Genomic DNA, 19884 nt, shown 5'->3' with positions numbered 1-19884 from the left:
AAAAAAAATGTGCCCTAACCTTTGGTCGCAGGATGTTGCGATAGACGTTTCGCGTCCACATCGAGCTCGTGGATAGAACAGACGAGTCCGTAGACGACATGACGGCGGCCGAGATGGCGCCGAGGCCCAGAAAGGCCACGAAGGGCGGGGTCAGGTACTGAATGACAGCTGGGAGAATGATGTTCGGCTGCTCGTAGGGGTCGGTGGTGTTGAGGTTGATGCTCGTCATATTCCAGTCTATATAATAAATAATTGAAAGAGAAGTACATAATTCACGACACATCAAAAGATAAAAAGAGATTCGTGATCTCTATGTAGCCCCTTTAATAGTTACAGGCACCGGTTGTTTCATAAATGTAAAAAGGCGGGCTAATAAAGTAGGGTTTTGTGCAAAAAAAAAAAAATGGCTATTCATATTAGCTCGAAATTGGCTGCTCAAGTGTGACAGATACCTGAACTTTCATATCGAATTACACCACGGCATTAACTGCTGCTCAAAGCGGTGGCTCAAGGAAGCAAAGAAAAATTCGAAGAATACGTTTAAGCTGCTTTATATAAAATCAGTAATTGCAACAATTTTTATAGCAAAACCTAGTGTTGCTTGAAATGAATAAGTAGTAAAAATGTCTTTAATATTGGCAATCATGATAGATATGGTAAAAGTAACAACAATAATAATTACTGCACTTCCAAAATTTTGATAGGAAATGTTGCAGAATTTTTTTTCTGATATTGGAGAATTTTTTTTTTTTCAATTAAAGCGATAAAGAGAAAATGCTTCAACTCCTCACTTACAACATTTCATGCTTGTTAAGGCAAGGCGGGGCTTGCTTGAAGACCATTCTCTAAAATGTGTTGATGTTTGCAGAAGCAGCGAATAACTTACCCGTGCTGGCCCCCACGGCACCCATGAGGTAGGCAGGTACACTGAGTACGAGACAGCCAAAGGCTGCCATGAACGACGTGTATTTAGCTTGTTTAGGGGTCTTCGTTGACAGTGCCCTCTGGTAGTACACCTGCCACGGCACGCCACCACACAGCTGAAGACATGGACATAAAGTCACGTCATTCCCTTCATGCCACATACCATACATAGCTTTGAACATGCATCATCGACTTGATAGAGATGCAATTACAGTCGTTCCCAAAGTGCATGTGTGCATTCATGTTAACACACTTTCATTTCTATAAAAGTGCCATGGAAATGATATAAAAGACATTTCTCTACAATATCTATACAATCAAAAGGGTTCATATTCAGAGACAACCGTTGTGGGAGGTGCCCAAAGTAACCCCTACTCCCAAGGCAATGAAAAACATGCAGTATATACCACCGCGAATACACTTTCATGTTCCATGCTTACAGTATATGCCTCGGAAAATAATGTTCCGAGCCGTCTAGCATATACTGAAGGCACTCACGCTCTATCAACAACGAACTCGTGCAGCGGTTCCTTATAGATCCTAACTCACTACTGGAGAAAAAAGAACTTCGTTAATTAAGGATACTGATTTTGATGTTGACAGAGATAGAGCTGTATGTCACTACAATCATCATACGGTTGAAGAATTTAATGAAATATGTAAGATTAATACAGTGTACTGATAATAGTTTTAATCATAATGATTCAGTTGAAAGGACTATTAGAATTGAAAGTGTCAAACGTCATTTTAGTCTGCTTCATTTAAATGCTAGAAGTATGAATAAAAATTTGATTCTATTGATTTACTGTTGTCTTCGTAAAATAATTTTCAATTTTCAGTAATAGGAATTACAGAAAGTTGGTTACACAAAAATTCTGTCCCCGTATTTAACATCGACAATTATGTTAGAATTAATAAAAACAAAACTTATGACATGAATTTACCGAAATCTAGGTAGAATATTGAGATATAAGGATATATTTCAATTCTCTTGTAAAAATATTCAGTGATAAACACTGTTTTAAGTCTAGAGGCACAGCATTCCAGATATCTGGTCCATGATGTTGTAATGATTAATTTGGGGGCTTTAATGATTCTAGGGTTTTCCAAATGATAATCAGATGATTGACGCGTTGGGTAGGAATGAACTACAGAGTTTGCTGCGAAAAAAAAAACCATCAAAAATTTTAGGGAGGCAATTATGCGTATTTTTTTTTTTTTTTTGCATAAACGTTGCAGTCTGAAAAGTATGTATATCATTGAATTGCATTATTTTCAATTGCTGAAATAAAAGATCGGAGGGGTTAAACAAGGGGAATTAGTTATCAATCGCAGAATAAGTTTCTGAAGAATAAAAATCGAGTATATTCTACTTAATCCCCATTTTCCCCACGCAATGTTGCAGTATGTTTTATACGGTAAAAATCATAGCATTGAGACTTAAGGTTTTTCAATCGGTATAAATTCCCATTGCTTTAGACATAGATGTGTGGATATTATGAATGTGATTCTTCCAAGTTAACTTGGAGTCAATTGTAATTTCCACAAAACTCGTGAAATTCTCTTCAGTTAAAGGCAATCCATGAATACATGCACTACCATTACTATTGTTATCAATTTGTTTAAAAAAAAAGAAAATTACATTTGAAACGATTAAAATCTGCTTTTGGAATATCAACAGCAGTCCACTGCATGCAAACCATTGGGAAACCTTATAGATTTCTATATTCAATGTATTAATTAGCATTTCGAAATCCTGATAAGTTTTAAAAAATAGTATCATCAGCAAATAATAGAAAATTAAGAGTCCTATGGAGGACTTTGTTATATCATTGATGTATGTGAGAAACAGGGGCTGAAGAACTGCACAAACAATATTAGATTTTCGAGATTCAGATGATTTGAATAATACGTATTGCTTTCTACAGGATAAAAAATCAAAAATCCATGAAAGTGTTAAACCACGAACGTCATATCTGTGTAACTTATAAACTTAAATATCATGATCTATTGGGGCAAATGCTTTGGAAAGATCCATAAATATACCTATCCATGTTTTCTTTTTTTATTAGCTAATGATTCATATATCTTATGTACACGGTAATAATTGAGTTATTGCCCGGTCGGTGGAATATCCCTTTCTGAAACAGAACTAATTTGGTATAAGGAGATCATTCGTATGAAGAAAATAATAAAGCCGTTTATTGATAATTTTTTCCAAAATTTCAGATATACTACGGAGTATAGATATTGGTCGGTAATTACTCAAAACAAAAGGGTCATTTTGTTTTAAATACTGGAACAACTTTTTCTATCTTAAAAGAATTGGGGCATACCCCTGTGGTGAGAGAAAGATTGAACACATACACTAAAAGGTGCAGTTATTCGTTTAATCATCTTCTTCAATAAACAAACACTTATATCATCATGCCCTCTAGATGAACTTTGTTTCAAGTTTTCAATAATCTTCAATATTTCTTCATCATCTGTTGGTGTAAAGAAAAGAGTCTTGTGAAAATACGGAAAAAGAAATGAAACAAAATATGAATTTGCTTTCTTATGTTCTATTTTAGAAGCTAATTGAGGATCGATATTCACAAAATGTGAATTAACAGCTTCAGATATATCATCATCGTTGGTGAGTTCTACGTCATCAGCATAAACAACAGATACATTTTCCTTATTTTCTTACCAAGTATCGTGTATAACTTCCCGTAAACCACTGACATAATTTTTATTCAAAATACATTTATTAGAATGATATGTTTTACGCGATATAAGAATTAAATTAGTAAGTTCATTTCTACATTTCCTGTAATAAACAAAATTTTCAACAATTCAAGTTGTAACCTTTAACTCATACAATTTATTATGGGTGTTTATTGAACGCATAATTCCCTTAGTAATCCAAGGTTGTATATTTTTCCTTCGTGTTTTCATTTTAACTAAAGGAACATTTTTCCTATGATAATATAAAAACTTATCAAGAAAAAACATCTTAAGCCTTATCAGCGGTGTGTTTGATATACTGTACATCTCGCCAGTCCTCCTGTTCTAATTCACTATCAAATAGTACAATATTTTCATCTGATTCTTTTCTATACATAATTGATCTGTTTTGATAGGTGTTTTGCACCTTTTCGCTGGGATACTGTAGAATGATAAATTTTGGCAAATGGTCAGATATATCATAGAATATAAATCCCATTATCAAAATTATTTACATTAACACTCTTTGAGAAAATATCATCCAAAAGAGTTTTGGATGTGTGAGATACTCTTGTAGATTAACAATATGAGAATGAAAAGCATAAGACAAAATAATAATTTGCAATTTCACCGCTTGAATACCTGTTTTCATCATATCAATGTTATAATCACCAATAATATAAACTTCTTTATTTTCTTGAGATATTCTATCAAGAAATTCTTCAAAAGTATATACAATCATATCAGCTCTATTACTCTTTGGCCTATATCAAACCTCGATTATCCTATTTTTGTGCATGCCTGTAGAGAATCGTTCTGCCGTGTAGCAAAGAAACTTTACCTTTCTTTTCTTTCTTAATGATAGAAGAGACACTGCTCTTCAACAACTGTAATAGTCAAAAGGATGCACATATTTTAAAGGCGCCCGAGTGGGATGAGTTCGAAATTACCCCACCCCACGGTAAAGAAAACATGTAATTTAACGCGAATATATATGCTTCAGTGTTTCATGTCTTCAAAAAGTAGTTCCGGTTGTATAGGAAGGAGACTTTTGTTTTCAAGAAATACAATGAAATTAATCTAATAGAGTAAACATTGCTATACAATGGCTTGTCAAAAAGGTGAACATTCAAAGGCAACCCCTTGGGAAGTGTCCAAACGTGTTTTTTTTTTTTCGAAACACCTATGCTCACGTCCCCTATTTACAAAATATTGGTTTTAGCAAGAAAAAAAAAACCCATTATGATAGACAAGTGATGAATACTAGTATACAGCTGAAATGGAATGAACTTCACTTATTGCAAACATGGACCCTGATATCTATGTTTTCATGATCAAGAAATAGGAAAAAAAATCGAAATTTTCTATCAGTTCCAGATAAACTCTCACACAGATAATGGTCTGGATTATTCAAGAATGTTCTGCATACTAGTCACAAGGATGGTCTATCAACCAGAATGTTTATTTCTTTTTTTTGGGGGGGGGGGGGGGTAATGATGCATAGTTTGCAACTGGGGGAAGGGAAGCGTGCTCACATCGTAGGCATCTATTACAACAACTATACTCACACAAACACACATACACACACACACACACAGACTTCGACACAGACACAGAAACACAGACACAGACACAGACAGGCAGACACACATACAATACACACATATTACATGTATAAAATTATGTAATTCTGCTAAGATGATTGAAAATACTATTTGTTACTCATGATATATGGCTTATCCATAACGGAATCTTTCCCCTACTATATTGCACCATGGGTGATGTTTGTACAGGGCTTCAAATACGAAGTAATGTGACTAGATAGTAGAAAGAAAGACATTGAAAATGACAAATTTGTTAAAACGTTGTAATTGGAAACCATGAAAATTGTGTTAGAATTATAGGAAATATGATAAAGGTCTTCAAATACCTCTGACTGTGACTAATTTCAGTAAGTATAACTTAAACAACTATTGGGACATAGACTTTTTTCACTACACAGCATATTCATGAAATTATTATATTTAGCATACGGGAACATATGTCTACATTTATGCATCTTCAGTTTGTATATTTTTACAGGATTTGGTCGTGAACTCTGGCCGCGAGGAACAAAAAAAAAAAAGTCTGGCGCCGCAAAGACTAGCGGCGATCTGGCTACCCCTGTCGAGGCATTTATAGCTGAAATGCACGCATGCATGCAGTTACTGAGCCGGTAATTATTTTTCCCTTTCCTGGATGAAAAAAAAAAATGTATACAAAAGTCACTTTACGCATTCACTTTTTTTTTCTTAATCAGACCATGGAAATTTTTGTTGGAAATTTTCTGAGCATGGAAAGTTTTATGTTATCTAACCCCAAGTGCTATCTTCTGTTCATTGTCACTTATCTATTCATACACCACGCTTGCAGTGCGTGCCGGGCAAAACATTCGAACTTGGCTAGTAGCTATTGAATGAGTCGCGAATGCAAGGCCAAAAGAAATCTATTTATCCCCATCCATACAAAAAAAGTCGCTGAGCTATTTAAAAAAAAAAATCTTTCCGTTACTCCCGTTGATCTTTGACACTCTTTGTTGAAAATGAAATGAAATGAAATGAAATGAAACGATCCACCCTCCATACATCAACGCACCAAAAGTTACCATACAAAGGCGAACCATGAATTGACGGTTTCTTTGGCGGCCTCTGCCATACACTATCATAATCTACTTTGTTCCAACGTGAACTAACACATTTGCTCTATCCCAAGATTTTAGAATTGATATACTCCCTGTTTTGTCTCCTGTATGTATAGTAGGGTGTCCAACAAATCGACACCCTAATGTTTTTCAATCAATAGATACTTAAAATATCTCATAATTTGCCTGAAATTTTACTCACATGTAAAGAAAATACTCTGAATTCACAAGCGCGCATTAAAAATGCGATTTGCGGTACACGCTCCAAGTTGCGCCGTAATTTTGAAACCAACCCCCATCCCTACCCTCTATTGACAATACGTGCGAAAAGTACATAATGCTTTTCCAATGTGCATTTATAATCTACGGTATCATTGTTTTGCTGTTGATCTTGTTTATTATCGGATTTTCAGTAATATTTGGACATCTTCAATTAAATCCCCAGTGAAGAATGCAAAACCGCTGCGAGTAGTCTCATGCTTGAATGTTCGTTCTTTTCGCGCAATGCTAGGGTGTCGGTTTCAATGTACAGTGTCGATGTTTTGGACACCTTTATACGCTCCGGATTTCGTTTTGTCATTTTATCCTTTGAATCTCATAGGGAATCGCACTAAATTCTTCATTCTAATGAAAAATCCATACTGTCCATCTGAAGATGAATGGCTGCAAAATGGGGGATACATGTTTATCAATAATTAAAAGATTATACGGCTCACCAGCTGCATGATGTAGTCGAGCCACACGCCAACCTTGTTGGGGCTCAGGTGGCCCAGCCATCGCTCCTTAGTCTCGTTCAGGGGGGTCACGGCGTCATTCGTTAGAGCAAAAGGCAGGCAGAGCCACTGGTGATAGGGAAACATGATGTAAACCATTAAACTCATTAAACCAATAATTGAATCAATGACTAATTGAATGTATGTCATGGATTCTTTGAATAGCTTGACTCTTATCGCTATTACTTTATCATTGAGAATCAAGCAACGCATACTTTATGATTGGTACATGTACATGCATTATGTATGTATGTATGCATGTACATGCATAAACATTTAATTCTGTTCAATGTCTGATATGTTTTGGAAAATTTGTTTGCAACGTTATTTCTATTTCAGAAAAGAGCAGACATCAAATCAAATCAAATCAAATCAGATCAAATCAAATCAAGTCATTTTACATAAAGATAGAATGACTGCAGTTACCATTTTATATAGCACCGCCTGTAACTTTGAAACAGAAGCGACGCTGATAATGCTTATCAAGAGATCACCGTTGTCGACGTCATCATGTTTATAATGCTATCGTGAATATTGTATGTGTCGACAAACATGTCAAAAAAAAAAAAACCATGGGGAATCGAGTCTGTCATCTGCTGTTTCCCGGGCTATGACTCTACCACCAGGCTATCCCTGGTTACCCACAGTGACACGATGAACTTGGAACAAATTAATGCCAAGTCCCGGAAAGCAGTAGATGGCAGGTTCAATATCCGCTGGTTCCTTTTCTCATCATGTTTGTTAAAATGTTGATCACCACTTGCGATTTTACAATGCATTTGTACAGAGGGTGACAATTGACTTGAAAAAAAAATCTAAATATTATAGCACAAACAAAGTTTATCTTACTTTGACTTACCAGACCAAACACTATGAGACAGAGTTGTACAATGTCAGTGTAGGCAACGGAGTAGAGACCCCCGAACACAGTGTACACAGCTGCAATGCAAGCTGATATGATCACCGCAAGATGCTGGTCTATGTCTATAATCACAGCGATTGTTGATCCTGCAGGCACACAAAGGAAAAATATCACAACAATTTTTGTGTGTGTCTGTTTGTGTGACGGGGTCTTTTTTTCAGAATGTACCACCATAATGCCACAGAACCTTTATCCTTTGGATCATCCGTGATTGTTTTCCTAAGTATATAATACCTTGGTATAAGCCGCATCTATATCGCATACCGATGTTGTTGATTACCAGTCAGCGTTTACACGACAGGAAGATTTTTCAAACAGAATTCTCTTTAAAAGACATGGGATGTATGAATATTTTACGCGTTTCCTTGATGTTTAGAAACTTCACTCATTTTTTCAGTATCACATAGAGTAACAACCTTTTGTAGGTACACCTTGTAAGTATGTGTCCTGGGGGGCATTTCACGAAGCATTTTGTCCGACAAAGTTGTCGGACAAATTTGCTCCCAGCCAATAAGATGCAAGGATTTCAGTAGCTTGTAACAGTTTGTCAGGAAAATATCCGACTAAAACGCTTCATGAAATGCCCCCCTGGTTACTTTATTACTTCACTGGGAAGTCATGCCAAGTCATGTATCAAAATGAAGATGCAAAAAGTAATAGATACATCATATGTATTCATTATGTAATTCTGCTAATGATAATTATTGAAATACTATGTCGCATACACGGAGTCGCTCCATATGTATTACACTAATATTATCAATATTAAAATCAGAAATAAGAGAGAAAAACAAAGTGCATTAGAAAATAAAGGAATCAATCATCAATAATCATTATAAACGATGATGTTAAGCAAAGAAATTGGATGAGGGGTTCTGATCAATGACTTTGAAACTCAATTAGAGAACTATAATCAAGATTATAAACTGGTTTACTAGAAGACAGTGGGGATGATTTCGGATAGGGTAATTGCCTGTGAGCAGGCCAGATCTTACCGAGCGCTGCTAGGATGGCGGCACACCAAAGCAATTCGCCCATCAGAGCCGCAAGGAATAGGAAACCACCCATCCGATTGCCATACTTTACTTGGAAAGGATCGATCATTGTGACGTAATTTGCCGCTCGCATCTTTTCCGCGAAGAATATTCCATCTGCGAAGGGGGGGGGGGGGTGAGTAGAATGGATGGTGATTAAATAGAAAACAAAAATCGATAATCACATGGATACAGGAAACAATATCCGTACTTTAAAGAATAAAACAAGGAATTTCCTCTTCACATGTCATCATGATTATCATGTTTTTACGTAACTCTGTAAATTACATTTCTGAATTGCATCAACTAAATAACATCGCCAGATGATAAGTGTTCCCCACTCTAAATAAACAGTGACATTATTTCACAAAACTGGAACATAATTATGTAGAAGTGCCCTACATATTTTGGTTAACATTGCTTAGCAATAATTTCATCTTCCTCAAATAATGCCGAAACGACAAGGGCAAAAAAAAATCTATGAAAATATATATCACAGCTTTGTACAAAATATCAGGCACTACAAAAGCGTTCCTTCTGATAGTTAGAGCAGGAAGGAGGAGGAGGAGGAGAAGGAGAGAGAAGAGAATGCTCCACACAAAAACACAAACACATAATACACACACATACGCAAACATTATTATAACTCCCACTCACATATAAAGCTTTGACATGTATGAAGTTTCCGACTTACTGATGAAAAAACTCAGACTGTAGCCCAAGGGCGCCTGTGCCCAGACGAGCCCTTTGCTCTCCTTGAACACTACCTCTGCCGTGCCGTTGATGTACCCTCCTCCCACCCAGGTGGCTGTGAAAAGGACGAGACACGAAGATCAGTGAAAGAACACCGTTTGACAGTCTGTCAGATAAAAGGCATTTTTCTTACTGTGTATACAAAGTACATCAACAAAAGAAAATGCAGGCATTGTTCTCCTCTCAGAAAACACGATGAATGAGTTTGAATGTGAGCCACTGTGAAACATGCACGGAAGCCAAATCATTATTTTTTCCGTCTCGAATGAGGCGTTGCATGGCAATTGGATAGCTTTTAGCAACCTCATGTTTATGGACTTTGATAAGCGTAGAGAATAAAAAAAAAAACAAGATTAATAAAGTGTCACGAGCATCGAACATGAAAAAAACAAAGTTTTTTTGTTTTTTTAAACTATTTTCAATTTCAGAATGTCCAGCTTGGATATATACATGAAGAAATAGGAATACAAAAGTAATACATAACGGTCGATGTGCCATTTTCAATCAAAGTAAAGGATGCGAAGAGAAATACTATGGAACCTACTAAAAAGCAAAGCTTGTTGAGTGTAGGTCCCAACAAAAGCCTAGTGAGGGGAACAGGATGAGGAGCACGGGTACAATTAAGACCAAAAGCAAGGATAAACAAAAGAGAATGACTATTAATACTCGGGGCACAGAAGATTCTTCTCACATGTATTTATGTGTGTGATAAAATGAGAACAAGAAACCACATGCTGCACACTATAGCAGTTGCTCTAATAGCAATTTTGACAGGGAGTGATAATGACGTGAATACTTAAGTACTATATAATTTTAGGGTTTAAACATTCCGGCTTCCATAGCCACGGGGAAAGATTTGAAAAATGGAGAACATGAATCAATTGCAATCAATTGCGAATATAACGGGATTTAGTTACATCATTTACCCTTATTTAGACGATTCAGATCGAATTATAAGAGAGTACCAAAACAACCATGGATTTCAAAGTCCCTACTTAGGTCTATCAATAGGAAGAATAAATTGTTTTACAGATACCGAAAATCTCCGAATGATGTAACTAAATCCCATTATATTCGTTACCGCAATGTACTTACTTCTTCGTTGCGCTTAGCCAAGCAACTGTATTTTGCAAATCAGTTTGAAAAATGCAAGTTTGACATTAAGAGTACGTGGAGGGTAATAAACACAGCTTTGAAATCTAGCACTGTTACAAATTCCCCTACTCATATTTTGAATGACGGTCATCAAGTTGATGATCCACAGGAAATGGCCGATGTATTTAATGATTACTTTGTTAACTTAGGACCTGATCTTGCTAGCAAAATACCAAATACCCAGACAACTTTTCATTCTTTTTTAAAAGACAGGAATGTACAAACCATGTTTTTCATTCCTATTGTTGAAGAAGAAATCAAAGAAATTGTTGATAACCTAAATATTAAGAAAAGTATAGGTAATGATGGTATTTCGGCTTTTCTTCTGAAGAATATAATAAATGAAATAATTTCTCCACTCACTTATATTTTCAATCAATCTTTATCTAGTGGCAAAGTCCCAGATAATATGAAAATCGCTCGAGTTGTTCCCATATACAAAAAGGGTCCAAAAGAATTTGTGAGTAATTACCGCCCGATATCTCTCTTAACCTCAGTCTCAAAAATTCTTGAAAGGCTTGTTTATAAACGAACTCTTAGATTTCTTGTTAATTGCAATATTCTTTCTAATTTCCAATTTGGATTCAGAAAACAGCATAGCACAACTCACGCATTATTAGCCTTCATTGATAAAGTAGCTCATGCTTTAGATGATGCTTCCCACACCATCGGTGTTTTTCTCGATTTTTCGAAGGCTTTTGATACCATTGACCATCAAATTTTGCATTATAAGTTAAGCCATTACGGTATCCGTGGGAGGGCTTTAGAGTGGTTTAAAGACTATCTCACAAACAGAAAACAATTTGTTTACATAAATGGCTATGAGTCAGGTATGACGTCAACTTCTTGCGGTGTCCCCCAGGGTTCTCTTCTTGGCCCACTTTTATTCATCCTGTACATCAACGATCTCCAAATTCGTCACAGATTCTTTCTTTTATTTGTTTCGCTGATGATACAAATCTATTTCTGTCTCACCGCAATCCCAATATCCTTGTAAGTATAATGAATAAAGAATTGAAATCTGTTCAGTCCTGGATTTACGCTAACAAGTTATCATTAAATGTTGATAAAACACATTATATGTTATATGTTTAGCAATTCCTTGCAAGTTATTCCTGATGATGTTAAGATTAATGATATTAACCTAACCCGAGTAGATAGTACAAAGTTTTTAGGACTTTACATCGATAGTGACCTTTCCTGGAAAACTCACTTTAATTTTTTAAGTAAAATTTTGTCACGAAATACAGGAATCCTAAACAAACTGAAACATTTTTTTGCCCAACCATATCTTGCAGATTGTATATTCAACCATGATTTCCCCATATCTTAATTATGGAATTCTTGCGTGGGGTAACGCATCTAAATACTTACTGGATTCACTTTTTCTTCTTCAAAAGCGAGCGATCAGAATTATTAACCATGCTGGGTATTTATCTCACACTAACGCCTTATTTCAGAAAAATAAGATTTTAAAACTGATAGATTTGTTTGGTTATAATTTAGGTATTTTTATGTATAAATTTTCCTCAAAAGATCTTCCTCCTGGTGTCTTTTTACAGATGTTCATAAGAAACAATTCTGTCCACCACTATCCAACTCGCCAGAGTGACGCTTATCACCTTCCACGAACTCGAACAGTTTTCGCTAAAAACACAATTATGTATACAGGTCCTAAATATTGGAATGATCTCCCAACAGAGGTTAAAAGCTGTCTGTCATTATCATCCTTTAAGCGTAAACTCAGAGAGCATGTATTGAATAGCTACAACACACAAGTGCATAAAAATTCCTTTTTGTTATGCTGATGGCTGCTCTGTTATACTACTCGGTTGTTGCCATGTGAACAGACTCATGCATATACATTTTAGTTGCATGCTCTCACAAATTCCTTCCCATCGGTGTTCTTCCTTCCACTTCTAGTAAGACCTTGGTCGTGTCGCATAGTTTTCCCCTCCTTTCTTTCTTTCCTTTCTTTTATGCATCATTGCAGCTGGCTGGTATATCACATATAGGAATTGCAATTGATTCATGTTCTCCATTATTCAAATCTTTCCCCGTGTCTATGGAAGCCGGAATGTTTAAACCCTAATAGTACTTAAGTATTCACGTCATTATCACTCCCATGTCTAAATTGCTATTAGAGCAACGGCTATAGTGTGCAGCATGTGGTTACTTGTTCTCATTTTATCACACACATAAATGCATGTGAGAAGAATCTTCTGAGCCCCGAGTAATAGTCATTCTCTTTTGTTTATCCTTACTTTTGGTCTTAATTGTACCCGTGCTCCTCATCCTGTTCCCCTTACTAGGCTTTTGTTGGGACCTACACTCAACAAGCTTTGCTTTTTAGTAGGTTCCATCGTATTTCTCTTCGCATCCTTTACTTTGATTGAAAATGACAGATCGACCGTTATGTATTACTTTTGTATTCCTATTTCTTCATGTATATATCCAAGCTGGACATTCTGTATTATATTTTGTTATAAACCATGTATTTCCCATCGAGAAATACGAAAATAAATTGAAATTGAAATTGAAAAAATTTGGAGATTTTCGGTATCTGCAAAACAATTTATTCTTCCTATTGATAGACCTAAGTAGGGACTTTGAAATCCATGGTTGTTTTGGTACTCTCTTATAATTCGATCTGAATCGTCTTAATAAGGGTATATAAACATTACAAGTATTTATAAGGATGTTCATAAAAACAACAAAGGACGAATTTACATTTCTTTGGTTATAAACAGAGGACCAATCAACTGACCTCAGTCCCTCTCTAAGTCTATCAAGATTACATTCGGACATATCACGAAAACTTGAATTAAGGGTTGGCATTTTCCTAGTAGAAAACTGTGGTACAAGCGCATATATCGGGAAATGATCGGTGATATCAGAAACTAAAATACCAGAAGTAACATCAGTAAAAACGTTATTAACGAATATATTATACTAAGACGAGTCTTCACGTTACATTAATATTGGTCTCGTTGTTTTGTGTTTTGGTATATTTCTTTTGACCTCTGCATCAAAACTTGAACCTTGATTGGTACTTTACTTCAAGGTGTCTGATCCTGTATGTTCATGAAAATATCTCTGTACTGCATGGGACCAACTTGTATGTTGGTTTGTGTGTGTGATTACTGAGGGATTTTATTCTCCTCTCCCTCTCGTGACCACAAAATTGGCATCGGTGCCCAACATGCGGTCAACACACCTGGCAATCTTATCCTCCATAATTAAAACATGTGAAATATACGTAAATACCCAGATGATGAGGATTTGGCGAGGATTCTTAAAAATCTTGACAGTTGACGGTGCTCATTATTAATTCACCGAAGTACATGTACATCTATACGTAACCCTCTTTCACGAGACCCACCGAAAGTCGCCCAGTGGTTGAGCAGCATTTGGATCACCTCGGCTGATCCTAATTCGTATACCCATTGGGTTGTATTCCGATAAGTTTACTATTTTCTGACTGAAAATTCGGAAGCATGAACTCATCATGAGTAGTCTTTACAAGTTTTCTACAGGCTGATTGTTTGTTTGTTGTTGTTTTTTTGCTTGTTTTTTTTTTTTTTGGTGTTTTTGTTTTGCTGTCTCAATTACTTCCTGTGGGCCTCTTGGACACAAGAGGTAGTGTGGATATAAATGGCAAATCATGCAGGTAGTTAGAGGTTGGTTGATTGCAGCGCTGGATTCTTTGGCATATTTTTTATTTCCTGGAATGTTGTTGGAATGCCTAGCAAGTTAGTCTGAGAATCCCTTCATGGTGGTTGCCACTAGCTATGAAGTTTTAACTTCGCCTGTTTGTGTCACACTCGGATAACTGCATATCATATGTGGCTCATTGCATTCGCATGGATTCACGACCTTCATAATCTCATTTCCGTAAAGTACAATTCCTAACAGAATTCAGGAAATCAATGCGAACAGTGAAAGAACTACACGAAGCACATCGTATCGACTAAGACCAACGGGTAGATTTATAAGTGGTTTATCGTTCATGAAGTATTCGGCAAGGAGGGGGGGGGGGGGTCGTCCTGTCTTTTCAAAAGAGACACAGAAAATTATGTCCTTATAGGGCCCCATGCATCGGTGGCACCTACTGAACATTAATTCTGCACGAGAAGGTAAGGAATTCCACGATTCATTAACGTAGAATCAAAAGTATCATTACAAGGGGGCATTGCACGTCAATTTTTTACGCATGCAAGGCTCTGATTAACTAAAAGTCCTTTAATAGCCATACGGATACCCGAACAGACTAGACTACTTATAATATACAATGTGTGCATCGTATGTTATGAAATTATGTGCAAAAACGCAACCTGTATAAAGTTAGTGCCCCAGACGACGGAACTGAAAGCGATGCATAAGTGCAACTTTTGCAATCTTTGAATTCATTTTTGCTTACTCTACTTTTCCAACCGAGCAGTTGTTCTTTGATACTTTGGAAACTCAACACACGTCACTCACACACCCACACACCCACACACACACACACACACACACACACTTACATAAAATATACGGAAATCACATATGTGAACATCCTTATAGACGCCCAATGCTTACATAAACCAAACAAGACATTGATGCTGAGGTAAAGTGACGGGCCGTTAACGATCGCCCCATCACTGTATATGCATGCTAACCTGGAAACATTCAACTGCACATTACTTGAATATGAGACCATTCTGAAGTAATAATTTTCACACAACAATATAGACATAATCTGTACTCTTAAATGAATCCCACAAGGATTGGAACAATCACCCCCGGCTTTCCCACTGATTCCCACTGATCAGTACCAGCCTTCCCCTTTAAGAATGAAATGAAACCAGTCACTCCTGCAATGAACACGGCAAATCCGGGTCAGAACTGACCCGGAGCTGGGTCCGTTGGGGGTCACACATCGTCCCGGGTCAGAAATGACAAGGAATGGAGTCAGATATGACCCCATCCAGAGTCATGAATTGGGTCAGGGTGACCCCATTCCGGGTCTTTATGACCAAATTCCAAGTCATTTTTTTGACTCGGAACGGTGTGTGACCCCAACGGACCCAGTTCTATTTTTAGAATGTAAACAACTATACAGTAAAAGTTGTTGCTATAATATTGTTTCTACCTTTCAAACACGTCCGTATGTTGGTGTTGTTATTTCATGTATGTCTTATGTTTGTTTGTTTGTTTTTTAGGTATGAGCTCTGTTCGGATTAAACTTCTTTGAAAACACAAAGGTGGCACGCATGGGAGGTACACCCTCTTACGTGGTTGTGGCTGTGGTAGTGGCATTGCCGCCCCGCCTGGAAGCCAGCAACGAGTGTCACACTGAACCCATTTGCTTCGCAAGAAATAGTAGCTGTAGGTCTCACACCTGTGAATAAAATGGACTCAGTCCGGCCCTATCACAATTCCGTATACAAAAATACAAGAATCAAACGAAGAGGAAATTCAAGTTAAAAAAAAAGAGCAACAGCATAAAGGCCATATAAACATGGTGGAATTGGGGGTTGATCAGCAAGATTTTTTTTTTTAACATAGCGATCCTCAAATATAAGCACTAAAAGTCTTCACCTCGAGGATATTGCCACTACTTAAGTAAGAGGGAAATAAACTCTGGAAGCTGAATCCCAGGAATACTTATATGTGGCATTTACGCAAATTTTCCTTCCCCGTTTGAATACTGGAAGTTTGAAGTAGAAAAAAAATAAAGAGCACAAATTATTATGATAGGAAAGGGAATATTAGAGGCTTAATTGTTCACATGTTTTGAACATGACTTGCATTTATTTCTAACACATTTTTCTCTTTTTACCGGAAAAGGGAGTAATCATACCTAACATGGAAAATAACATCCACTGTTTTGGAAACTGGAAAGTGATATGAAGGTATGTAAACGAAATTATGGGAAAGTAATTTTTGACATTGCAGTAAGCTCTTTCACTTCATAATCAAGTCTATCGGCTGAATAATAATAAAGAAAACTCCTTCTTTGTATTATAACCCTTTTCGCGAATTCATTTCCAGGCTGATGAAAATTTTCATACAGTTTATAATCAGCTTATAATCTAAATTCTTACATGAAATTCAGCCTAATGGAGAAAGGAAAAATTACCAAAAAATGCTTTAAAACAGACTTCTTTTCCCATATGTGATTTGAAGTGCTTTCCTTCCACTGGTTGATTTTGTAAATAAACAAATAGACCTTCAAATAATGAATAAACAGGTGTGAAACCAATATGGAATAAAATGCGTGACTTGTAAACATTGTGTAGGCGGCAATGTATTTCATGGAGTAATTCTATAGATGAATAGGACTTAATTAAAAAACAAACAAACGTGAAAACTACTGTCAAAGTCACATGACAAACGTGATATTGTCACTTGAGAAACACAGAATAACAAATAACAGTTTATTCTGCTACATTCCAATTAATACACAAACAATCAAGAATAAACCGAAAATGGTTCCTTTGTCGTTCAAGTGCAAAGACAATACAATGGTATCTTATCTGTTTTAATTGTTGTCTCTTTGTCAGACGAAAAACTTCACTGAAACATCGTTGAGTATGAAAATATTATTTTGACCTTTTTTCTCCTCTCTCTCAAGGGTAAAGCATTATAAGAGGGTATAGTTTATAGAGTCTTGATTTGAATATTATTTAAATTTCAATCTATTTTAACCTTAGTTTTTTTACATTTATAGAGTCTGAAATCACAGTCATGCATATTTCAGCAAAAATTAAAGGAAAACTTACCGACTAGAGTAAAGAATCCTACCACCCAACCGAAGTCTCTGCCTCCTACCATCACCACCTCGCTGTTGTTGCGTTGCTTGGCTTTGCGGGATGCCCATAGCCCGACGACGAGAATGATTAGATAAAAGACTATCATTCCCGCGACTCCGCCCCAGTTAACCGCCATGGTTGTTTATATCTTCTTCAGCAGTGAAGATGTACCAGGTCCTTAAATGGTCTAACTCGAATGGAACTCGATTCGTGAAACTCCTGCATGGGTCATAATCAATCAAGGGATAGAATTCTGCATTACACGAGAGAGTAAATGGGATGTTTTGTTACGAACGATTCTTAACAATGATTATCTGGTATTCCATTCTGTACCCGAAAGGAACAGTTGATTCGATTGTCATAAGTTAGCCTAGCATCAGTTTATCCATAAACTCTTTTCGTGTGTGTCGAGTAATCTGTGTTATTCAACTATCCCCCCAAAGCAATCGACAGTCACGTAATGCTGTCCGCATGATCGATGAATACAACAGCAGCCAGACAAGGTCACAAGAGAGCAAAATAGGGAGATTGAATTTATGTGTGTGTTCGTATATATATATATATATATATATATATATATATCATTCTATATTCTGAATATAACTGACCTTCGCGGCAAACTCAGAATTTGTCGGTGCTTATCAATATTCAATCCCCTGTTTCTTGTGTCATTTTCAACCTTTCCTGTAAGTTTCATCCAAATCCGTTCTCAGCTTTTTGAGTTATTTTGCATACGGACAAACAAACAAACAAACAAACAAACGCCGATGAAAACATAACCTCCTCCCTTTGCGGAAGTAAGGAAATGAAATGAAATAGGTCCTACATGGACTTGCCCCATGCCAGCTTGTCTACTCCGCAAAACGGGGACTGCTCAGGTACGCTTTCGAATGTGCCTAATCGCCTCAGGTTCTCCCACTTTTTTGTGCAAGTATTGCAAAGAGGAGCAGCCAAACACTATTTTTTTTGTAAACACTTTCCCCCGAGACAGTCCTTGAGCTATTGAATAGACTGTGCATCCATATTTACTGTTCGATTACTATAGCGACCCTGTGGCCGAAAATCCATGTCGATTTATTGTTATCCGAGGGCACGAGTATCACGTGCATCCATATTTACTGTTCGATTACCATGACGACCCAGTAGTATAAAAGGGTGCCACTGAGTGCAGCTCCCCGCACCCTGCTCCTGTATTAAGCTTCCAGGTCGAAAAACCAGTAGAAACCAGTAGAAACCAGTAAGCATTTTTAACTGGTCTTTACTGGTTTTAACTGGTCTTAACTGGTTTCAACTGGTACCAGTTGAAATCAGAAGATAACTCCAAATTTCCAGTAACAAAATAAGCAATTGTAACTGAAACCAGTTGATACCAGCTGAAGATGTACTGGTACCAGTTGATACCAGTTTAATCATACTGGTACCAGTTTATACCAGTTGAAGTTGCACTGCTTACCAATTAAAACCAGTACAAGTCTACTGGTACCAGTTGTAGTCTTACTGGTACCAGTTTATACCAGTTGAAGTTGCACTGCTTACCAGTTGAAACCAGTACAAGTCTACTGGTACCAGTTGTAGTCTTACTGGTACCAGTTTATACCAGTTGAAGTTGCAGTGCTTACCAGTTGAAACCAGTACAAGTCTACTGGTACCAGTTGAAGTCTTATTGGTACCAGTTTATACCAGTTGAAATTGCACTGCTTACCAGTTGGAACCAGTCAACTACCGGTATCAGCTGAAGTCTTACTGGTACCAGTTTATACCAGTTGAAGTTGCACTGCTTACCAGTTGAAACCAGCACAAGTCTTCCGGTACCAGTTGAAGTCTCAATGGTACCAGTTTTATACCAGTTGAAGTTGCACTGCTTACCAGTTGAAACCAGTACAAGTCTACTGGTACCAGTTGATACCAGTTCATATCTCATTGTGTACCAGTTGACACAACCTAAAGGCTACTTTGTGAATTCCATTAGTTCATCAATTAAAACTGAATTAAACGGTTAACAAAACTTAGTTAAAACATTAGATTAAAAAGTAAACAAAACACAATTAAACAAAACGTTTGAAGTGATTGATCTTGGACTCTTAATGACTTCAACTAAATGAAACTGGAACCAATTAAGATCAGTTGACACTTCAAC

At 36.7% G+C, this 19884-nt stretch overlaps 1 protein-coding gene across 1 annotated transcript in view; it reads right to left on the bottom strand.

Moving 5' to 3' along the window:
- The window catches only part of LOC139723706 (high-affinity choline transporter 1-like), an 18560-nt gene extending 677 nt beyond the window's left edge, over window positions 1-17883 (bottom strand). Inside the window, exons 1-7 of the mRNA XM_071634928.1 lie at window positions 17718-17883; window positions 9737-9850; window positions 9004-9159; window positions 7946-8094; window positions 7030-7155; window positions 887-1040; window positions 20-237 (exon numbers count right to left, since the gene is read on the bottom strand). Coding sequence (XP_071491029.1) covers window positions 20-237; window positions 887-1040; window positions 7030-7155; window positions 7946-8094; window positions 9004-9159; window positions 9737-9850; window positions 17718-17883 — 1083 coding nt within the window. The remainder of the gene's footprint in view (window positions 1-19; window positions 238-886; window positions 1041-7029; window positions 7156-7945; window positions 8095-9003; window positions 9160-9736; window positions 9851-17717) is intronic.
- Window positions 17884-19884: the final 2001 nt, after the last annotated feature.

The sequence above is a fragment of the Diadema antillarum genome, unplaced genomic scaffold (genome assembly GCF_040938485.1).
Source record: "Diadema antillarum isolate AM-2024a unplaced genomic scaffold, OU_Dant_1.0 scf00000197, whole genome shotgun sequence".
Classification (NCBI taxonomy): domain Eukaryota; kingdom Metazoa; phylum Echinodermata; class Echinoidea; order Diadematoida; family Diadematidae; genus Diadema; species Diadema antillarum.
The sequence above is the reverse complement of the archived record's forward strand: the minus strand, read 5'-3'. Positions and strand labels throughout refer to the sequence as shown.